The 25,028-nt window shown below is 42.4% G+C and overlaps 1 protein-coding gene across 1 annotated transcript in view; it reads right to left on the bottom strand.

Annotated features, from left to right (window-relative positions):
• Positions 1-1,913: 1,913 nt before the first annotated feature.
• Positions 1,914-25,028, bottom strand: part of LOC309556030 (cytochrome c oxidase subunit 4 isoform 1, mitochondrial-like) — a 90,135-nt gene continuing 67,020 nt past the window's right edge. Inside the window, exon 5 of the mRNA XM_082258298.1 lies at positions 1,914-2,107. Coding sequence (XP_082114424.1) covers positions 1,971-2,107 — 137 coding nt within the window. The 3' untranslated portion in view covers positions 1,914-1,970. The remainder of the gene's footprint in view (positions 2,108-25,028) is intronic.

The following is a 25,028-nucleotide window of genomic DNA, read 5'->3' as shown; positions in this document are numbered from 1 at the left end:
AGCCTGTGTCAACGGGGTTTTGTAAGAACAGATTATCTCTACACAAGTTAATGGGAATTCTAAGCGAGCTCTGAATAATCTCCGAAGCATCCCAAACATAAGTGGAACGCACCTGAGTGAAAGACACAAGCCTAAAGTCTGTTGACAGAGACCCTAAAGCAGGCCATACACTTAGCCAAGGGCCTATCTGTAGCCACAGCAGACTATGCAATCTAGGCCACCATTGGAAATCAAGGATCTCCATACAGACTACCTGGCAGGGCCCACTCTTTGGCACCCAGAGAGTAATATATACAGTATATGTGGGTGTAAAATTGCATAATTGACACACTACCTGGCATTGCCTACTCTTTGGGACCCAGAGGGAATATACGTATATGGATGTGAAATTGCACAATTAACAACGGGAGGGCTTCAAATTTGAGCCCACAAACAAAGTACAGGGATCCAAAGTATATGATGTATAGAGTGTGGTTGTCAGATGTGTGTAATGTACATAGTACAGGTGTAAAAATGTACTGGGTGTAGGGTAAAGCACAGAGTGCTGTGATCAGGAATTGGTAAAGCACAACATGCACATCATCTACTGGTCTTTAAAAGGTCTGCACTTGCAGACAGATCATTTTTGCCCCCTTTGAGACTTTTCACACAAGTGATCAGGGGGTGGTGAAAACAGGTAGCTGAGCTGTGTGTTACCCCCTGACCACCCACCTAAAGTCTAAAATACAGCTGGAGGAGGCTGTTCCCATGCTGCAGCTTTGATGGTTTGCATTATGGCCACATCAAATTTAATGCTACATGTTGAGTTGACAACTTTGCCATTTAGGTCAATGGGGCTGCCCTGCTTCTGTAAGTCAAATGCTTGTCTCGCAGTTGCCATTAACTATTCCCATTATAGGAGTGTGAACCTAGCCTAATAACAATCGTATTGCCACCCATATTCTTGCCCTTTTACTATGGTATCAGTAAGTTGACAGCTATGCTGCACATGTGAAAGATATTGTCACCCTTTTAAAAGGACAAGCATTTGGGTGGCATTACAATGACTGTTATTAAAGGGGGCAAAATTATTGTTGGGGGGCATAGATTATTCACTTCAAAAGCACTTCTAGCAGCTCCCCACTTTGTCTTAATTACTCCCTGGGGTAAAATACTCTCTCGCCTTCCCCTCCCCCGCTTGGATCATTGCAAGATCATTGCAGGCAACTCCCTGCATCAGAGCTTCTCCATCCCGAACCTGCACCAAGGCAGGAAGCCTACGCGATAAAGGTTTAACTGCAGTGATGGACAGCGCACCCTGTGACCCACTCGCTGTGGAGGCAGCAGGCTTCAGCCAATGGGTAGCTAAAGTTCCTTCTTAAGTCCCTGCCTTCTGACTTTACTGAGTCCTGTCCTGTTAGTTCAGTTTGTGGGTGGGCAAGGAGGATGTGTATTAAAGGGGGAGGGGTGGCATCCCTTATGTACAGCCTCTCTAAGGCTCCATTCAAAACTAGGCATCTCGGATCGCGGGAGGAATGTGTGATTCTGCCCGCGATCCAGAATTTACGCAAATCGCGGGATGCACTTGCAATCCCTGTTACTTCCAATGGCACCCCAATTGTGGCATGATTTTACCGCAATTGTAGCTAAACAAATCATGGTTCCAGAACTTTTGAGTGACAGGGTCTGGCAATTCTGTTTGTGCTATTTTACTGGGAGGGTAATCAGCTTTAAATGGACGAACAGCCAATTACTTCCTCCTGCATCAGAAGCTTACATAAAGCTTTTGATTAGGTTTTCCTGAAAAACTGACAGGCGGACCTGATCGGACCATCCACATGAAAGGGGCCTAAAGGAGGATGTACAATCAAATTGTAACCTGTATGATTTCAGATACTGTATAGTTAATCAAGACAAACACATTTGAGTTCCATGTAAAGTATATGCAATTTATTGTAACGTCTAAACAGTGCCTCCTCATAGCAAACAGTTTATTTTTTCCAATCATTCTTTTCATAATCCCAGTGGGAAGAGAATCCAGTAACAGGATTGACTCTCATGTCAATCATCCTCTTTGTTTGCATCGCTATCCAGTCTTCAGAGAGGGTGTGAGGACAGGGGCCGTACACTGTGGAGAAAAATATACTGTTAAATGAGATCAGAGGTTCAAAAGTCTACTTCAAACAAGTGATCATGTAAATGCCACAAAGGGCAAACATTGCTGAGTAAGGAGGCTGGTATGTCAGAGCAATCACCCACAGTCCCTGGCAGTACTTCAGAGATTGTCACTATCGGTGGACGGCTGTAGCTCTTGTACCATTAAAGTGAATTAATCCATTAAAAGTATCTGAGCACAACTCTCTGACACATGGTGGGTTAAGCAGGTCTGCAAATGTACTTTACTTTTTGCTGTAAGGACATCCATCTGTCTGTTAACAGCCTGGTATTTTAAAATACGGTGTCTAATGTAATAAATGCACCATGTTGAGGATATCTTATTCAATAACTGCTGGCCAGAAAGCCCACACTAGAAAAAAAAAATGCTGCTTGATGGTGTTCAGAGACACAAGAGCTCTCCCCCTGCAATTACTAAAGGTTTACTAAATACCGTATATTTTGTGGCAAACCAAATCTAGGTTCCATTTTAATTCACGTACAATTCATTTAATTGATAAAGTCTGTACAATTTAAGAAACAAAAAAAAAAACCCAACAACAAAAACTATATAACATCATTAAATTGTAAAAAAAATAAATAAATAAATAAATAAATAAATTGTAAGCAAACATTTACCATAAATGGTTCAAGATGGTTAATTCTGACTTAAAAATTACACTTCCCTTGAATCAGTAGGCCGAATTTCAGGATTATCTAATTCATTTATTAGTGGATTTAAAAAAAAAAGTACCTCTTTCTTGTCATGAAAACTAAAAAAAAAGTTTGTGAGGTCCCTCTTACAATCTAAAATGTAGGAAATGAAATAACTAGAAAGAAAAACCTCTATCTGTGCCACATCCCATAGTTCAGAACAACAATAAAAAAAAGGTGCAGAACCTCTGTTCTGCCAAAGGCGGATTTTATTGGCATAATATAAATCAAGATTTTGATACTGTTTATCTTCAATGGGTCTGGTCTCATGCTTCTGCCAGTAAAGTCCGCCTTTGGCATAACAGAGGTTCTGCACTTTTTTTTAGGAAATTAAATAACTTGATCTTGGGCTACCAGGAGCATTATGTGACTTTCAGATCATAAGGAATTGCCCAAAGCCTATTGTTTTCAATCAGGCAAGCCCTACTTGTGAAGTAGGATCACTGGACAGCACTTGATAGGCCAGACTCAGAGCCTGTATATGTGATGAGAAAATATAACTGTTTTATGTTTAATTAGAACTACAAACTATTAACAGCAACAGGGGTATTCCGACATTGCTGAGACTGTTTGAAGTGTTACTAAACCCACAACAGTAAAATCAGTCTGTATATGCAGTAAAGCATAATTGTTATACTCATGGTGGTTAATCCTCTGCATTGTGATTGTATGCTGGTCACTACATTGGGGGCATGTATGCTGGTCACTACATTGGGGGCACGCATGCTGATCTCTGCATTGGGGGCATGTATGCTGGTCACTACATTGGGGGCATGTATGGTGGTCACTACATTGGGGGCATGTATGCTGGTCACTACATTGGGGGCATGTATGCTGGTCACTACATTGGGGGCACGCATGCTGATCTCTGCATTGGGGGCATGTATGCTGGTCACTGCATTGGGGGCATGTATGCTGGTCACTACATTGGGGGCATGTATGGTGGTCACTACATTGGGGGCATGTATGCTGGTCACTACATTAGGGACATGTATGCTGGTCACTGAATTGGGGGCATGTATGCTGGTCCCTACATTGGGGGCATGTAAGCTGGTCACTACATTGGGGGCATGTATGCTGGTCTATGCATTGGGGGCATGTACGCTGACCTCTGCATTGAAGGGGGCATGTACGCTGGTCACTGCTTTGAAGGGGGCATGTATGCTGGTCACTGTGCATTGAAGGGGGCATGTACACTGGTCACTGCATTGAAAGGGGGCACACTGGTCACTGTGCATTAATAGGGGGCACGCTGGTCACTGTGCATTGAAAGGGGGCATGCTGGTCTTTCTGCATTGAAAGAGGGCACACTGGTCTCTCTGCATTGAAAGGGGGCACACTATACCTTAATTACTGAATGCCCCTTTCGCACTTTTGCGACCTCAAAGTCACGCAATTTTTACAGCGTTTTTTGCCATAAAGCAATGCCTATTACATTTTTCTGTTTGCACCCCCCCCCGTCTCTCACTGTTAAAATAAAATGATAAATATAGACTAATTTCTTTGTCAGTGGGCAAACATACAAAATCAGCAGGGGATTAAATATTTTTTTTCCCCTCACTGTATATGCTCTTTATGTCTGGGGGATATAGGAATAGGCAGTATTACTTAATCTTACTGTGCTCTGGCGGGCTCTGATTCTGACCTCTTCTTACTGAGGCTTTGGTCTGTGGACAGTCCCTCTGTGTCATCATGTGCAATGCAGGGGGGTGAGAACCAATACAAGGTTTTGTTTTTTTTGTTTTTTTGTGCCCAGAGTTGGACTTTAACGATAGGCCTGCATCTCTTTTCTAAGGCTGCTCATGATTACCTACAAAAAAGATGTGCATTTCTGCCCATCCAGTCCTGAGATGTCCACAACTTTGGCGCAAACCACTGTTCTGCCTGACAGTCAAGGGGATTAGATCCTGTCCCCTTGCTATGGAAATTAATGGAGTTTGGAGCATAGAAATCTGCTCGGTGCATTGAAAACTTTGCTGCGCACTTGTGGATATTAATACACGCCAAGCGCCATTAATCCCTTATATTGAATAGTACAATGTACAGCTCTTTTGTATAAAGAAATCCAAGCGCACTCGGCGACAAAGAGAGAAAACAGGCAATAAGCTGTGTTACGGTCAATGTCCATAGAAGCAGTCCTCCTTAAGGCAGCGCCCCTGTTTATTTTATAGTCAGAGAACAAAAGGGGTTTACAGGGGTGGTGGCGTCAACACAACCAATCACAGACATGTATTTTTTTCAAAAGTACAATAAGAAAGGGGAGTGTGTGTTTATGGAGAAACCCGACCGTGTGCATGAGATTCCAACTGTCAAGTGAAAGCGAAACAAAGCACCATTGCTAAAAATGTCTGCCAAACACCATCGTGGATTCTCATGGACTCGGCCACGCCAATTCACAAGCATGCACTCCCGTCATAACCTGTTAGAGTGAATCCTATATAATATAGTTCATAAAAAACATATTTGATAGTGATTATGCTACTATTCCAGTAAATGGGACGATATTTGCAAAGGAAATAGCAGCAGTATTTCAATCATGCGGATCAAGCATAATTGTTTTGAATTGGATTGTAACTGTATTGTCTTCCCTCACATTGTAAAGTGCTGCGCAAACTGTTGACTCCATATAAATCCTGTATAATAATAATAATAATAATAATAATAATAATAATAATAATAGAAAGCTACCAGCCATTATTCCAGTAAAAGGGCAGATATTTATCAAAACAATAATAATTCCACATCACAAACATATCTCGGGTGAATACTGGGGCCCCGTCTGGCTGATATATATTTGCACGGTGAAGTTCAAATCACACTGATCCGGATCGGCGTTGTCTCCAGCGGTAGCCGCTCAGAGCGCCTGCCGATCGGGAGATCAGGTGAGTGGTATGCAGTCTCCATTTAATGGAAGGTTTCCACAACTACAGGTCTTTCCTCAATGCCAGTTAAAGCCATATTTGCTGTGCATAGCGATTATCAGTAAACTGACACTGGGAGACATAATGGCAATTTAATTAAAACAATTCCTGGAAAATGTCCACACAAATATTAATACAATTTCCACAACACCTTGATCTTTCACTGTTTGTTTCATTTTACCTTATAAATCTTCTCTCCACCCCCATCCCATGACTGGACAGTGAAAGGAGAAGCAGTACACTAATTAGCTCATCTTAATATCTGCTCTTGGCTTCTATCAGCATGCTTCTTGCAATGCAATGCACATGATTGACTCCTTGTGCTGTTTTTTCCCCTCTCCCCTTCTGCTGAAAAGGGATTGCAAAAGGTTGATACCAAGACATTCCTGAAATTAAATCATGTAAACTGCACATACTTCATGAAGTGTACTACATTCCTGGCCAGGTACAGCCTGAGCTGGAGGAATTTTACAGAGTGACACATCTACTTATGCTGACGCTCTGTTGGTAGTGCTATCCATGAACTAGCATTTAGACAGTAAAAGTGAGGCATGATCACTGTACTTTGCTACTAGACAGGAATTACAGTCATAAGTAAAGAGTTCTCTCATGCATGCATGTATAGTATACCAAGAATAACAAGAGAGAAATTGTAAAGCTTTAACATGCGTTGATAATTGTATCTCTAATATGCTGATCATACATATATCTAAAACTGAACAAAAAGTGTAGATTTCCTTCTTTTTTTTCCAAACTTTTTTTTTTCCAATTATTTCTTCTTTTTTTTTTTTCTCATTACTTGTAATTGTTTTTTTCAAGACAACAAACCCAGATGGTGTTTTCAACAGCATTAATGAGGTGGATCAGATTTTTCGGCTGGCACCTTCACTGGCTGCATTAAGTATATCTAAGGATTGGAATGAAATAACTACTGTTTACATAAAAAAAAAGAAAAAAAGCCTGATCCAGAACAAACAGGCAGTATATTAGTGAGATCCAAACTGTCCAGATAATGTGGCACAACTAAATACACTAAATGCACAAACATATTTTCTTATCATCTATGTACATTTTAGATATAAGGACATGTAATATTTTTTAGTGTGCAGCCTGCTTCTTCCTGCTTTCCAGGCGCTCCCTAAATTAGCAATGCCAATGCAGAGAGGTGGCATGCCAACCCACAACCTGGCACCTGTACACTAGCATGGGATAGTCTCCATTGTTCTGAACAAAGATCTGTAACGCACACAATAGAGCTGTTTTTCACACAAACTTTTTTTAAAGTAGAAAGCATGAAAAACCTAATTTAGACATTAAAGACATTGGCAGATCAAAGCCATGTGCAAACTGAAGAATAATGGACAGGAACACAATTTGCTTATTTGTGAAACGTTTTTGTCCAAGCTGAAACTACTAGCATTATGCAACACTTGATTTAAGGTAAAACTATAGCCAGATTTTTTTTCCACAGAAGGAGGGTTAGAACCTCGGCTAGATTTTTATTGTGTACCCATGAAGATGATTTCCCCCTACTTGTTGTTTCAATGACAATAGGAAATCTCCCCAAAGTGAGAGAAGAGCCTTCCATTTGGAGTTATCACCAATATAGTTGCCCTTATTGGGAGATTTTACCTTGCCTCCTGTGTCAATGACAACTTTAAAATGCCCTCCTTACTTTATATTCTACTGAAAATGGAAATAAAATGAGAAGGAATTTCCATAACAAGACATACAGACAGCAATAAAAACCTGACAGAATCCTATCAGGCTGGCTCGATCCTGATCTACTACAAACAAAGCCTAAGGTTTCCTATCTTTGCTTCTGAAGGCACAATCAACTCACCCACTTTCTGATTTCCCTACCTGACTGCAACACATTTACACATCCCCATACTTCTTTGAGGAGAATTGCTTCAAAAATGCCCACCCCCCCCCCTAAAGGGACCTTGTAGACAGGTCCAGTTAGCTGTCTGGCCACTAGATGGCTCTGTTCCCATTACAGCCTGTAAAGAGGAAAGATATTAGTAAGGGATACCATCCCTTTTAGCTAGAGCCCTCCTATAATGATGATATGGGTGAGTCAGTGCCCATATATATGCCAGGTTGGGAGGAGCCTTATGGCGCTTTTCCACTGCATGGAACCGAATGGTTCGGCTCGCTTTTGTGCTTTTCCACTGCTGGTACCACATGGTATGGTGTAGGAACGGTTTGGTACGGTACGGTACGGCGGCACTTTTCCACTGCATGGAACCGAATGGTACGGCTCTCAAAAAACAGTACCACCTCGATTGTGGTCCCAAGAGGTACCATACCCGGTACCGTATCCCACAATCCTTTGCATGCAGTCACTACTAGCCACTGATTGGTCAGAGAATCTCACCCACCCCGTTGTTATCCCACCCACTTAACTTTAGTACTACTTTAGTGGAAAAGCAAACCGTACCGTACCGAACCGTTCCAACACCGTACCATGCGGTACCAGCAGTGGAAAAGCAAAGCGGGCCAAGCAGGGCCGAGTAGAGCCGAGCCGGTACTTGCAGTGGAAAAGTGCCAATAGTGCACTTAGGGCATGGGAGCTAAACAACTCACACCAGTACAGGTGTAATCAGCATGTGCAGGCCCTGTTATGGCAGGAGGCCTGGGAGATGGCTGTAGTCTTTCTGTCCTTTTTGGAGGTGGGGGCTAGGACAGATTCCAAAAGTCCTTTCAGGCCAGGCCAAGAGTTCCTTGTGTGAGGTTAGTTTTCTGGAGGGTCCTAGAAGAGGTATATCTAAGGAGGATGGGACTACAGAGAGCACAGTCCTGTGAGAACTAATGACCCGGGGGTGAAGGAGAGACTGTTGGAGGAAGATGACTGTCAAGGTGCTGCATATGCTTTCACATGTGACTACTGTGGACTAACCACCTAATGTTATTGATTATGTAATGGCAAGTGACTCCAGAATCTATGTCAATCTAATGTGACTGTTATGTCATTTCCTGAATTCCATTAATAAAGTGCAGCAAACTACTTTTATGTGTGGACATTTCTTGGGACCTAAAGGTCAATGTCTGTGAACGTTGTGTGGAGGCCTCTGGCATGGAGTGGGGCACAATATGGCGAAGGTTTCCGTCTCAGCAGGTGGGATAATGTTCAAGCAAAAGGACAGGAGCGTGGCATAGACTTGTGCTTTGGTGCTAACATCCATCACAGAGCCCCTCTTACAGCCTTGTCTACCTCAAAGCAAGTAATCCTAGCAGAACATCAGCTGAATGCGATTTTTCCTACAGGAATAAGAAAGGGACCCTAAAACCTAAATTTTTTTTAGATATTAACAGACAATATTATTCACATTTGCAGTATGCATCCATATGTAACAAATTACAAAAGTTTCACAAGATGGTATAAACCCCCCACCATGCTCTCTCATATCTATCCAGCCTCCGACAACAGGTGTTGGAGATGCAGAGAAGCCAAGGGCTCTCTACCTTTTTATGTGACTACCCAAGCTGAATCAGTCCTGGTCACAAGTCACCTAAAACATTATCCAACTAACTGACATTAATCTTAGGAAATAAAACAGTGGTTAGCCTACTTTATCTCACATCCATCCCTAAAGTCAAGGTATAGAAATTCCTTGTTTGTCCATCCTCTCAATGCAGCGAAAGCTTGGATTCTAAGTACTTGGGAAAATAACTCCCTTCCTACACTTGCACATTGGTTTTCTAGAGTAAATAATATGCCTGTAGAAGATTTACCAGGTACACTCAGGGACAAGTCTAGAACCTTCAGAAAGATATGGTTCTATTTTTTTTGTATAATTTTTATTTATTCAAACATGTACAGTATATAACCTACAAAAACAAGTTGATCACGAACATCCACAGCTTATTGTTTATCAGAGCATATAGTTATAACATATGTCTCAAACTACCTTGAAGGTTCACAAGAGAGATAAGGATAATAAAATAACATTAAAATAAAACAAACTATAAAGTGCCTTGTAACATGGATTGGAATGTTAACCAGGGATCAGCAATAAGCTAGATAAAAATGGTCATCAAAGGCCAACCCAAGAGAAAGAGGGGGCCATGGTGAACGGAATAGTGATCAAAGTAGTGATCGGTGGACCATAGGATGTCAACATCACACGGGAGGATTGCCCTGATGTCCACAGGACAGTCCATTGGATGTCATGGACCGACATGGTTCTATTTGATCCAGTAAAAATATTGCATATAATATATCTCAACTCTTGTGTCTGTTTCCCTGGACCACACTTCAACCTAATCTCTGCCTTTATCAAACTCAGAACTGGAGTTTGTATTTACAGATTTCTAAGGATAGCAATTCTCATTCAGTTCTGGAATGGGAGTACATCGCTCTCTTGGGTTCTCCCCTCACCTTCCTAACTCCCCTGCACTTCTCAGCTTTTATTGGTTCATCATTTTCCTTCCCTCCCCCTCTCACCTCCTTGCTGGTTTAGTCTTTTTTTTAATATTTGCTTTAACATATTTTTATTACAATATTAAAAGTAGATATGCACCCAGCAACCTTTAATACAGGCCCCCCACCCTCCCGACACTGGAGTCCTAGATTTAAACTTTGTATGTATTATCTATGAAGCACAATGAGGGTGTAGGGGTGTCATTGCCTAAAATAATTTGCTTATATGTATTTTTAGCTTAAGCTATTGATCTCTGTAGATAACACATTTTTGTCAATGAAGGAGTTAAGGAGAGCTGAAACAAAATGTCAGTTAGCCAAAACCTCCATCTAATCATATATAAAATTTTATATTTACCAACAAAATATTTTACAGTATATGTAAATGCTCGCATGCAAATTTTTGCTGGTGTAGTGCATGCTGAGCACAACACTGCAGCAAAATCTTAAAAAGCCTTTCTCTGGCAGATTTTTTAATGGTTACAAGACCACTATGGTGCCATTCTCCTCTAGTGCAGCAGTGGCTGGTGGCATATATGCTATGGCGCCTCCACATCCCTTCCTACACCTATTCCAATACTGCTGAGATTTTAATTCAAATAATTCCAATAGGCTTTATTTTTCATTTTTTAGTGAAGAAAAGCCAGAAGAAAACTCCAAAAAGATAGAGTAAATCGATATACAGTACTAACGCAGGTGGAACCCTTGCCAGAACTCAAAACCTCAGCAAATGTAAAAAGCAATATTGTGCAGTAGGGATTTAACAGCAGACCTCTAGTCTCTTGTTGAGGCATGTAAGTTGTCTGCACGCCTTCCCAGCAGGTAATGTCTGTCACTGCTCCCCTCCTCATAAAACATCTGTCAGCCCAGAGCTGTGGGTCCTTCTTTTCCCTGCAGTTGCTATTGTGTTTGAAACGCAATTTTACAGAAAACATCTGACTCACGATTCAGACAGATCTCACTGGCAGCATCTCCTGCCACTGAGTCTGAGATCGCAGCTTGTTCTTTCAGTTATTATAACGGCATCGTAATTGGTATTTTTTATAGGCAGAGAATGTAGTCAGTGCGCCAAAACAAGGGTAGCAAAGATAGCAGCCACTCTCACTTCCCTGGGCACACTATCTTATACTATCTTCTAAAAATGGTTGTCTTTTTCATTTTCACTTCACTGCTTGGACAATCAAAATGGTCTACGTGCTAGGAGATACTTTATAGCTCACAGGTTTGTAGTATTTTATTGTTAGTTTGTAGTAAGCGTTCCTAAAAACTTTTCATACTTAATTCACAATAGTGCATTGCTATAGCAGCAATTCATTCTAGTCCGTTATGTCTATATTCTGGTGATCTCAGTGCCCCTGCTTTTGTTTCTGAGTAACAATTCCCAAACACAGCGCTGCAAGCACCCTACTGTCTCTCTTATACAGAAACCTTGATGTAATAAAACAAAAAAAACAACAACAACAACAAAAAAAGAATATGGTTTAAGGCTGCTTTCAAACTGCTCCATTGAAAAAACATAGCAAAAAAGCTTTTTTGATGCAATTGTGCTGCATTTTCTGGACTTCTAAATCCAATCACACCCCAAGAACGCAACAAAGGTCTATTTTTGATGCATTTTTGTTGCGTCTTCTATAAAATTCAAATAAGAGGCAGCATGCAGCACTTTTTAAAAAAAGCTCCATGCCCGCAGCGCACTGATGTGAAGAGTTACATTTTTAATTACGGTAATTTTTATTCTTCTTTTTTTACCCGAAAAAAAAAACCGCATCAAAAATAGATCAGTGTAAAAGGGCCCTAGGAGCTAACAGATTCAGTCCTGCCTTGGAAATGTAAAATTTGTTTGGTGATACCTTATTTTTAGTTAAAATAACTCTAGATTATGGCTGCTGTTTTGTAAGGTTCTTCTTTAGGAGGTTGGGTTCGGGATGAATCCTTCAGGTTTGAGATTATGGGCCCCAGGAAATTTAACATGATCATACTAGTGATCCCTCCTGTGCCCCTCCTAAACTAAGCGGTTATTTGAATGCTTTAAAGTCATGCAAAGAGCCAGGCTGACATGTGAATAGCAAGTTTAATGGTTTCATTAAACTAAACACACAACAGTTTTCAAAGACTGAAATGATCTGTTCTATTCTTCATCTTGTAAAACAAACAATAAGAAAATGTTATGTTTCTTTACAGATACATGTGGAATATATGTGTTTTGTCTTTTAAAACGCAACTGAACCTTTACCTTAAGGCCCCTTTCACACATACGGTCCGTTCAGTTCTTCAGTTCAGTCACATCAAAATGTATCAGTTTTCCATCCATTTTTCATCCGTTTTTCATCCGTTTTTCGTCAGTTGTTATCCGTTTTTCATCCGTTTTTCGTCAGTTGTTATCCGTTTTTCATCCGTTTTTCGTCAGTTATCTGTTTTTCATCCGTTGTCATCCGTTTTTCATCCGTTGTCATCTGTTTTTCGTCCGTTGTCATCCGTTTTTCGTCCGATCCGTTTTTTTGACGGATGAAAAATAGGGTATTCATCCGTTCAAAAAAACGGACATTGACGGAAGTGGATGAAAACGGATGTTAACTGATGATCATCAGTTGTCATCCGTTTTTACATAGAGATGCATTGATGTCCGTTTTTCATCCGTCAACGGATGGATGAAAAACGGACAAACGGACAGCATGTGTGAAAGGGGCCTTAGGCCCCTTTCACACATACGGTCCGTTTGTCCGTTTTTCATCCAATCCGTTGACGGATGAAAAAACGGACATCAATGTATCTCTATGTAAAAACGGATGAAAACGGATGATCATCAGTTAACATCCATTTTCATCCGCTTCTGTCAATGTCCGTTTTTTTGAACGGATGAATGCCCTATTTTTCATCTGTCAAAAAAACGGATCGGACGAAAAACGGATGACAACGGATGAAAAACGGATGACAACGGATGAAAAACGGATGACAACGGATGAAAAATGGATGACAACAGATGAAAAACAGATAACAACTGATGAAAAATGGATGAAAAACAGATAACAACTGACGAAAAACGGATGACAACGGATGAAAAACGGATGACAACAGATGAAAAACAGATAACAACTGATGAAAAATGGATGAAAAACGGATAACAACTGACGAAAAACGGATGACAACTGACGAAAAACGGATGAAAAATGGATGAAAAACGGATAACAACTGATGAAAAACGGATGAAAACTGACGAAAAACGGATGAAAAATGGATGGAAAACTGATACATTTTGACGTGACTGAACTGATGAACTGAACAGACCGTATGTGTGAAAGGGGCCTTATAGTTTTTTTTTTATTTCTTCTTTGGACCTAAGCGGAAAATCCTGGATGAAATGAGATTCTATCCCCATTATAGTGGATATTGCGGTGTAGCACTGTCTCCCTGTTGTGGTATTTAAGCAATACTGCCAGCATGGGTCTAGGAGGGTTACCCAGTGGTAAAGGTCTAGTAGGGATACAGTTGGCCTGCTCCACTGAGAAATGAGGCATGAAGGCATCCTTGCCAAATATATCGAGAGGCCATCGCTCAACAAAGTCCGTAGGGTTTGTGCCCTTGATTGTCTCCAGGAGGCACTATGCGGTCATTGTTCCTTCTCATGTGGATTTCCAGGTCCTCCTGTTAATCACGCATGGGAGCCAGGAGTTTGTCTTTCAAGTCACTGATACGGACCTCAATAGCTGTCGTGCACTCCCAAATTTTCTGGAGATCCTGCCCAGATGCATTTTTAACTTGTCAACTGAGGCAGTTCATTTGTTGACCACTTTTAGGATGTCAAAGAACGTGGGCTTTCCTTGCTCAGAAGGGTTCTCATACAGCTCATCTTGACACTGGTCTTCCTACTCAGTATTGATGGCTGTTGCCCCTCGTGGCTGTTCCTCCCCCTCTTCCTCTATCATGTCTGCAACAAGCTCATTATGCCCCAGGGTGGTGCACAGGGAAGTGGCTGCTTCCGAACATAGAACAGCATATCTCTTGTGCCATCCTTACCTGGAGCCTTGGGGCCTCTGGATTTAGAGCTGCCTGCCCTCTGTCCTTGGCTTTTTCAGCGCCCTGTGGTGTGCACTGTGGCAGGGCAGCAGTGCAATTTTGGGACTCCGTGCCTGCTCTTTCCGCCTTCTTAGAACAGGTCATGGCTGTACAGCAGGGAAACGGCTGGCAGGTCATTGCGAGCAGCAGATTGCGGGAGACAAGCAGGATACTCCGGGCAGAGCACAGTAGGCGGCAAGGGTGGGGGAGAGGATCAGAAGCAGGATCAACCAAGTGAGCGATGAGAAGCATATCTTCTCACATGCTGCCCCCAGTTTGTTTTAATTCTAAAGCAGCGACAACCTGAATAGAAAAGTCTGTTAATGCCAGAAGTGGTAGAGTGGGACTCTTGCTTTTTGTAGGGAGGCAGTGGTCTCATTGCTGCAGTCTGACAAGCCTCCTTTTAAGTCAGACCCATAGCTCTGCAATTTGCAAAGAATAAGCCCCCTGTCCATTGAAGCGTTCCAGCTCAGCAAGTGGCATGTCATTACTTTTTCCCAGAGAGCAAGGGTCCCACTCTACAGCATGCTAACAGGAGACAGGATTTTCTACTCAGGCTGTGGCTAATTTAAAAAAAAAAACAACTGTAATGCTTTGCACACCTTGTGTTTTGATGCACCTGGAATATATTTAGCTAATTTAAACTGAAAGTTTAATTGGGCTTTAAATCTTAGATGATTAGCTAACAGGTCCACTTTGGTAAAATAAATGGCCTCATTCCAACAAGTCATAATCCAGCTGAAAAAACTCAAAGACAAAGAGACTGGAGGAAGAGAATCATTTTGAATAAAAGTCTTCATTTTGGCAGTTGTATAGGAAATTCGTTGAAATAAAAAGTGGCTGGCAGGCATAAAGTCTTTCATCAGTGTAGAGGGCGGTTTCTTGTGCAACACAAACACTCACACCAGCCCTCATTTTATCTCTCCTGTCAGTTTAACTGACAAAAAGCGGCTTGCTTTAACAAGGATGTGTAATTCATAGAAGCAGTCTTCGTAAATCATTGTGTCCCAGAATAGAGAAAAACCAACACACCACTATAGGGACACCTCGGCTGACCCCACCGCAGTAAATACTAAGCCATTCAAACAAAGCATCTATCACTCAATCCACATCATCTATATACCAAAATTATTATTAGAACAAAGAAACACATTACAATGTACAGGGAGTATAGAAGGTCAAAATTAGAGACATGTTTCATTAAAAACAATGGGGAAAGGGAAAATATCATAAAATTCCAATCTGCACTAAAATAATAAAAAAAGGAGCTAGACTAGTTGCTGTGGGCTCCACCAACACCTGCCCTTTGTTTAAAGTGTTAAGCACCTATTCCCGTATGAGCGCAGAAGAATGCAATTAAAGTGGACTTATTAAAATCTACATTTCACCTGAATGAATAAAGCACATGTTAATACCAAATGAAATGTATTTTTTATATAACCTTTTTTTATTGGAATTAATAAATACATGCTGTTCTGAGTTAATTTAGCCTAGACCAGCCTATAATAATTTATTCATTTAATAATAACTTTAAGGTCTTGGGGAACACCTGTTATAAATGGTTACAACTATATCTCATTGTACATTATTATGATCAGTAAATTGTACACATGGATACTTTGGCCAAAACATTCTTTAACCACTTCTGGACCGGGCCTTTTTCTGACACTTGTTGTTTACAAGTTAAAATAAAATCATTTTTTTCTTGCTATAAAGTTACTTAGAACCCCCAAACATTATATATATATATATATATATATATATATATATATATATTTTTTTTTTTTTTTAGCAGAAACCTTAGAGAATAAAATGGAGATCGTTGCAATATTTTTTATCACACCGTATTTGCGCAGCGGTCTTACAAACTCAATTTTTTGGGAAAAAATATTTTTTTTTAATTAAAAAATAAACAAAACAGTAAAGTTAGCCCAATTTTGTTTCTATAACAGGAAAGGTAATGCTATGCCGAGTAAATAGCTACCCAACATGTCATGCTTCAAAATTGCGCATGCTCGTGGAATGGCGACAAACATTGGTACTTAAAAATCCCCATAGGCGACACTTTCAAAATTTCTACAGGTTACCAGTTTAGAGCTCAAATTATTACCCTTGCTCTAACGATTGCGGCCATACCTCACATGAGTGGTTTGAACACAGTTTACATATGTGGGCATGACTTGCGTATGCGTTCGCTTCTGTGCGCGAGCTAACAGGGGCCCTTAAACTTTTTTTTCCTATTTATATTATCTTTTATTTTTACACTGTTTTTTTTTTTTTTTTTAATTTAAATTTTTGATCACTTTTATTCCTATTACAAGGAATGTAAACATCCCTTGTAATAGAAATAAGCATGACAGGACCTCCTAAATGTGAGATCTGGGGTCAAAAAGACCTCAGATTTCAAACCAACACTAAAAGAAAAAAAAAAGACTTTTTTTTTCAACTTGAAAAAAAATGGGCTCTTTAAATTGGTTGCTAGGAAGAGATGTATGACGTCGCTCCAATCCTCCAAGGCCATTGAGTCGAGTGAGGGCCATCTTGCCCTCACTCGACTTCCTGCCTGAGAGGAGAGCGGATCGGATCATTTTCACCGCTACCAGCGGGTCCTCTATGCGGAGAAAACAACTGGGAAGCGACGGGAGGGGGACATCTTTCCTGCCGCCCATAAGGGTGATCCCGTGGCGAATCCACCTCTGGGACCACCCTATTTTAAAGCGGACCGCCGGCAGTTTAAAAAAATACAGAGGTTATGGTAGCTATCTACTGCCATAACCCCGGTATTTAACATCAAAGTACAGATGTAAAACTGTGCTGGGCGGTCCATAAGTGGTTAACACCCACTTGCTGTATATGACAAAAAATGTTTTTCTTTGGAAATAAATACATAACAAAAAGACATAGAAATAGTAGAAATTGTGGTGTGCTCTAACATTAGTGATCAGTGTAACTCTAACCCCTTACATTGGTGGTCCATTTAGGTGGGAGATCACATGCTAACTGGGTAAAGTGGTTGAAACCCCTTACACTTACCCAGTGAACACAGAGATGATACACATAGATGCAACAAATCCTCCTACATAAGTTGTATCTGTTAATCTGCAGCTCTCTCTTCTGTAGATTTATCTAAAAATATACAGATCAAAGGATTTTTTTTTTCTCAGCTCAAGCAGCAGGGGGCAGGAATCGGAAGTGTCAAAGTGCTGATCTCGGTCAGGGGAGCTCTGAGCCCTGATTGGATGGAAGAGACACACCCCCCTTTACACCGTACATGGAGAACATGCAGAGCTAGGAACATGAATTACAGATTGTGTGCTGGAGCTCCCTCCCTGTCACCTTTTTATCGCTTGGTGTAGGGAAAAACCTGTCAGAAATTACTCATGCTGATAACAGAGGAACGAGTCAGAAGAGAGAAATCACGCACAGTGCTTTGGATAGAGGCAAGTACACAGTATAGAAAGATGAGCTTTGTTCATATTTCATGTCTGAGGTTTACAGCCACTTTAAGAAGGCTCTATTAACCTCAGAAGGAACCTTAGAGTTACATGGAACACTGGTTGAAAAAGGCTGGCCTAGACTTAACATCACAGGGTCTATGGCTATCAGGAGCCTGGTGTCATGGTCAGCTATGGAGACCAGCCTGTATGTCCGGGGAACCTTCCGGTCCTTTGAGGACATGCAGTCCACTTTTGCCGTGCCGTCTACGGCTCATTTTCGATACCTCCAACTGAGACATGCGGCGGCCGCACAGTTTGGCCTCCAGGATGTCTTGCTGGAGCCATCCCCCTTGGAATATCTCCTTTCTGACTCTTCACACGAGAAACTGGTCTCTACATACTACCGTAGGCTTTTGCATTCTAAGTCTAAGCGCTTGGCGGTGGTTGAGTCCCAATGGCGTGAGAACGTCCCGGACTTGACGGAGGAGGTGTGGCATGACGTCCTTCCTGAACAAATCCCAGTTGTAATTTCCTCCAGGGATAGAGTCATACAGTTAAAATTCCTGTATAGAGCTTACTACACTCCCCAGTTCCTTCATAAAATCGGTAAATTATCCTCCCCCCTCTGCTCTAAGTGTTCCGATGGTGAGGGATCCTTCTTTCATATGTTTTGGGTTTGCCCCCCTATCCGCACCTTTTGGTCGGGGGTGACGGCCTTTATAAACTATATCTCTCAGTTATCCAATGTTTGTAACCCCCTTCGTTGTCTACTAGGGTATGTGGATGATGAGGATGCCCCTACTCGCACAAAACTGTTTCTGCGTTTGCTCTTCTTCTATGCTAGGAAAGCTATTGCTCTCCGTTGGAAATCTTCCACACCCCCTGACGTTCCATTTTGGATCTCTATTGTTAATCAGGCTCTGCCTTTGTATAAACTGACGTATGAGGCCAGAGGCTGTCCGAAAAAATTCCGTAAAATCTGGTCTTTCTGGGTAGACTCTGACCTTACTGCCTCCTCGGTGTCTGACACTACCTAGGCGATGTCTAAAGTGCCTTCTTTTGCTCCGAATGTGTTGTTATATATTGCATATGATATTGTGTTCCCCCCCTGGGGGTTCTTTGCTGTGCTCCTTTTACCACGATTACTGTGTATTCCCTGTACTGTTGTTCTATTTTGCCATACGATTTGAGAGGATGCTTTGTATGTTATGTGTATCCTCTCTTTTATGCTGTACTGTCATTTTTCTTTTGGTGTAATGTGTTTTGTTTGTTCAATAAAAACCTTTAAAAAAAAGCTATGGAGACCAGGAGCTATGGCAGTAGAGGGACTCCCACTGACCAGCAGGATTGGTATACATGCAGGTAACCCTGGCAAATAATGCAAGCTCACCGGAGGTGTGGAATCTAAGTGCTAACTGGTGTTCACCAGAGCTCCTAATGGTGGAGATGGGTTTAGCTGCTTGTTAGTACCAGATTGTGGTCCCCAGGATTACCCCACAAGGAGGTGAACAAGCCGGGGGCCAGTAGCAGATATAGCAGGTAGGGATCCAACAGATGCGTAGTCCTTAAACAAGCTAAAGTTTGTTAACAAGAAGTTGCAGGTGGAGATCAAGCTGAAGCCTAGTCAAGGAACAAGCCAAGGGTCAGTAAGGAGTGGTAATAAAGATACAGACAGCAGGAAAGACAAAAGCGAGATACTGGCTGGAGAGAGCACAATAATCTGGCAAACTGGAAGTACAGAGACCAGGCTTAAATCAGGAGGTTCATGGGAGGAGCAAAGTTCAAGGTCCAAGACAAACAAGGTTCAAGGCAGGATCATTCAAGGAATCCTCCAGGGAACAGTCCAACATTCCCGGTGGCTCAGCAAGAAGAGACATTATCTGACAAAGCAGAGGTTCGGGGTTCAAATCCAGGCCCTGACACCTTGTGACTGTTTACCATTATCAGAGTCTGCTCCCAATAGAACAGGCCTTGCCTGGAAGATTTGCACAGAGATAAGAGTATCACTAGTAAGCAGAGCCTGCATATGCTAAGAGAAAATAACTCTACCCCTAAGTACAAACACATATTTTAAGCCTTAATACACATTAATAGGGCACTGGGACACTGCCTTTAAAAAAGGTTTCCTGTTGGTATCCTGTTTTGCTGCTGTTCCATCTGTTAACCTGGTAATGACTCTGACCTTATTCTGCTTCCTATTTTCATTTATTAGTTGCCAGTCCTGACTGTTTGCCTGAAATATGAACTTGCCTGAATGCCAACTACCATACCCTCTGCCTGTCAACTAATTATGCTTTTGATTGACAATTTAGTCAGGATCACCTGTATGAGAAACCCTGGGCCACTTGGCATAACCCAAACCCTATTATACAGATGCCTGTAATAATAAAAACAACACTACTTCTGCAATTAGGGATGTGCTTTAGCCTAATGCTATTAATTGACAGAATTTAGTATGACTGCATTTTTGCAATATGAGCCATGGCTAGGTTGTCAGGGCTGTGATAGGGAGCACACAGCCATAAACGCGTCATGTTGCTAACTGTCAGTATCAAACTCCTATGTATGATAAAAGATTCCTGAATGACAATATCCTGGCAGTACAATCCAGCTGCATCTTCATTGCAGCTTTCCCTGTACAGTTTGCTCAGTTCTGTTGGTAGAATATTGTAATTTGGAAAAACATTATCATCTGGAGCTGGCAGGGGCCATTTTTTCCATGAATTGTCATAGGGTATGTGCATTTTTTGGATGATTGCGCTACATGTGGCTCATACCGGAGTGTTTACTAACTTGTTATCTCTTCCTCACTGGGCAATATAACAATATATTCTTTGATATTTGCATCTTAGGTGTTGCCTCCTATATATGAGGTCCATGACTGCTGTAGGACACCCTCATTTCATGGATGTCCTTCCCTTTAAAGTAGTTGCTATAGATGCACATCTTCACTGTTACCAGCTACACGCCTTATGGATCTTTGTCTCTGCAGGCTGAAATCTGCCCCTCTGCTATCTGTGGGTTTCCCTTTAAAGATTTAGGGACTTAATGGATTGAACTGTGATTCCTTTCCTTTATGCAAAGTCTGCTGGGCTCCCAGGCTTGACGGGTGGGCATCACTTATATTTTACATTCCTCGCTTTATACCCCTCAGCCAGGTCTTACAAGGTCTTTACCAGCTCAGATCCTACATCCCTATGGGGCTTGCTGTAAGTGTTGAACAGTTGTTATATCAACTGTTTGAATTATATGCTATTAGTTGTTTTATATATGTGTACAACATATGTGTTTTTTTCTATAGTATTATATTGTTTTCTTTTATTTAACTCTAATAACTATGTTCAACTACACCCTCTGAGTCCTGAAGAAGCTACAAGTGCGAAACGCATTGGCCCATCATCACCTTTCTCCTCTCTCTTTTTGTGTGTCTTACCATCACAATATCTAATTCATTTTATATTGATTTGTATGTGATGCAAGATGATGTTGAAAGTGGCTGAGCTGATAATCCGTGACTATGATAGATTGACACCCCAAAACCTTTTAATTACATTTTTGTAATAAAATTTTTCTTTAAGTGCTTTTTGTGGGGAGGTTACAGCACCACTAGAAATCTCATATACTCTTCTTTTGTTTTTTCTACGTACTACTAGAATAAGGAGCTGTATTGCTCAGTTGGACCCATTACTCTTTTTTGCTTTTGTAATGTGTACAAGGGTTACAAAAAACCATGCTGATCTCCTTGATGAGGTGCAAAAGTCACACACTTATCACAGCTTTGGTAGTACAGGCAAAGAGCTTATTACATTTATATGAACTGTTCTATCTTGAAAAGGATATATAATCCTGTTCAGCCAGTCTTGCGATTAGGAAATCTTCCCTACCTTACACACAAACCCCCTGCTAACTGGATAAGGAACGAGCAGCATACTCATGTGGTCTTCAAATGCCTCCCTCTGCTTTCTTGCTCTTGAAGCAAGCTCTCAGTGTTGGCTTTGGGCTGTATTTTCATTGGTTCACACAGCTAGCCCTCCCTATCCCATTCCTGTTGGGATGGGGATTGCCGTAAATAATGATTCAGACATTTACTGTAGCTGCATTTAAAATATAATTTTTAGACTAAACCTAGCTAGTCTTAAAAATGTTCTCACCCCACCTAACAAATATGCTGACTAACCTGGGTAAAAAAGATGTATATACTTACCTATTTTCATCTTGCTCCAGTCTGGTCACATGATCTCCTGTGTCAACCGGAGGCAGGGGGGAGAAGAGAGCGCTCGGCAATGGCCGGGAAATCTAGGAGTGCTGACATCACCCATAGGCTCCCATGTCATCCTCTCCACTGCAGCCACTACTGGCTCCCATGTCCCAGCTCCCTCCTCTCCACTGCAGCCACTACTGGCTGACACAGGGGAGCCATATCACATGACCGGGCCAGAGCTTGCTGAGCTTGCTGAAAATAAGTCAGCATAGATGTTAGTAGAGGGGAGAAACCTTTTTAAGATAACCTGTCTTTAGGCTGGAATTCTACTTGATGAACACAACTATATTCAGTTGTGTGTTTTGTTTGTCTGGAATTCAACGTCAAAGTGTAAATGCACCTTTGGGGCTGATAAACTTGTTTAGTAGCTTGTGGTTCCTCTAGGGATTTCCACTGGTAATATACTCACCTGTCCCTGATCCAGCAAGATAGCACCCATGAAGCTGTAGAGCTGCTTATTGAAATTTTCTGAGTAGACCCACACATGTGTTGTGCACTCTCTATTTAAAGTGATTGTAAACGATCACAGTGTAAAACAACCCATTCAGTTTATCATAGAAATGAAAGGCAAAAAATTTTGTATAAATACAAAAAAAAAAAAAAACATGAATATATTTTTCCCTTTTTTTATAAATAATCACATTCCCTCTGTTCTCAGCTGCATAAGAGCTGGAAGGAGGAGAAGCAACAGTACACTGAACTTGCCAATAAAAGACTGTGCAGCGGGGGCGTGTCAGGACAAGTGTCAGGGAACTTCCCACAAGAGAGCTGGATCTTCCGCCCACACTAATGCAGCGACGCCCAGTGGCCTATTTAAACCAGCCTGCTCCAGCCATTAGTTGCTGGATGATCTTCAGCTTCCTGTTTCCTGCTTCCTGTGTTTCTGTTCCTGTTTACTTGGATTACCTGTTACCGACCTGGCTTGTCTCACCTGTCTTGTCTCTCCTCCTGGCTCCGACCATCGGCTTGTTTACCTACTCTGCTTCAGTCTGCTGTTCCCGTGTATGACCCCCGGCTTGCTCTTACGGACTCCTCTACTGCTTGATGAACTGTGTTTGACCCCTTGGCTTGATCTTGACCTCGCTCTTGTCGCACGCCTGGCTACCTCCTCCAGTCACCTTCAAGGCATCCTGCATCTCAGCACGCACTACGTGTCTACAACAACAGCAGTCACCTCTTCACCGGAGCTTGCCGCAGCTGGCGACCCCTGTTCCTTTGGGCACAGCATTCCCTGTCTCCACCTCCAGGGGTGCCTTGCACTTAGCCACAAGGGAAGCCCTCTCAGCACCTCGGCCTCTGATCAGGTACGTGATAACAAGTATGATCATTGGAGAAAAGCACACTGAATTTCCAGCATAGCTAGAGAACTGACCACAGTGTGCTCTCCTGCTTAGTGTGGTCAGTTTTCAAAAGAAAAGCAAGGGCACTCGCAGGAACACCAGGGATTTCACATAAAGGAAGCAATACAAAGAGAACAGGATACTTTTTCATACAAGACCTGGTACAGTAGGCACATATCCAGGGCCGGTGCTTCAACTAGGCACACTAGGCAGCCGCCTAGGGCGCATTGCCCCCTAGGGGAGCAGCCATGAGTCCACACTCTCTCCGTCATGAATGATCCTTGTGAGCTGAGGGGAGGGGCGGTCGTGGGGGAGGAAGAAGGGGCAGTGGAAGATGCCAGGTGTCTTTGGCAGTGCGGAACTACCAGGCCCTGGCTTTACCCCACTGTTAGGGGGCCCAAAGAGGCAGGAAGTGAGTCCACCAGCGTGCTGCCTGAATAATGATCCTCTTCAGCTGGAGCTGAGCGGCCTTAACCCCAGGCAGGAAGTGACTCTCTGCACTAAGCTGATGGGCAGCCATTCATTTCCCTGGGTTGGTATTAAGCAGGGAGCTGAGGAGAGCTGAACCTGAGCCAGAGCTCGGCACTGAAGGGCGGAACCTTTACTGGAGCAGAAGCGACGAGGCACCAGAAGGGTCTGAGGAGGTTGGCGATGAAATAAGTGTGGAGCTCTCTGACTGTTGCTTTTCCCTCCACCAGGAGCCAGTTGATACTGTGGTGAGCACTGTGGTCCAGGAGAGGAGTGTCCTGGGAGAAGGAATCAGCAGGATCACAGTGAAGGAGGACAGAGTACGGGCCACTCTCTTCATACCGCCCAGTGAGTGTTCCCAGAAAAGGGGATCGGGGTCCCTGGGTGTTACATGGAGCATCCCTGGTATGAAAGGGAATTGGGGTCATCAGGTGTGCCATGGGGAATCAGCAGGTGTGACATGGGGGATAGGGGTCTCCAGGTGTAACAGGGGTTCGGGGTCACCAGGTGAGCCATGAGGAATTGGGGTCCCTGGGTGTGCCATGGGGGAATGGGGTCCCCAGATGTGACACAGAGAAACAGGGTCCCCAGGTGTGACATGGAGAAACATCAGGGTCCACAGGTGTGACATGGAGGAACATCTGGCTCTGACATAGAGGAACTTTGGGGTCACTGGGTATGACAGCATGACATGGAGGAACACAGGGGCCATGGGTGTAACCTGGAGGAACATTATTATGGTCAGTGGATATGACAGCATGACATGGAGGAATATTGGGGTACCAGGGTGTGACATGGAAAAACATCAGGGTCCCTGGGTGTGACATGGAGGGACATCAGAATCCCCGGGTGTGACATGGAGGAATATGGGGGTCACTAGGTATGAGAGCATAACATGGAGGAAGCATCAGATCAGGGTCACTAGGTATGACATAGAGGAGTTTTTAACCATTTCCCTTTTTTTTTTCTTTTTTTTTTGGGGGGGGGGGGGGGGCGCAAGTAGCTGGTCTTGCCTAGGGCGTAAAATAGTCTAGCACCGGCCCTGCACATATCAGGAATATGAAATGTTGGGTTAACAAACGCTTTAATTGAATGAAGAGTCAGTATTTTGTGCTCCGGTGGATTTAATGGAGAGTGCTCAGCATATGCATGGATCTGGCTCAGAAGATTTTGTGGCTTCATGGTTGATATCCAGCTGGATAAGGGACAGGTGAGTAAAGGCTAGGTATGGGGGTATAAGGGGGCAGGGCAAGCTATAAATTAAGTGTAACTTCA

Source organism: Pelophylax lessonae, assembly GCF_965119305.1.
Source record: "Pelophylax lessonae genome assembly, chromosome: 5".
In the NCBI taxonomy this organism is placed as follows: domain Eukaryota; kingdom Metazoa; phylum Chordata; class Amphibia; order Anura; family Ranidae; genus Pelophylax; species Pelophylax lessonae.
Note: the sequence above shows the minus strand (reverse complement) of the source record. Positions and strands in the feature narration are given on the sequence as shown.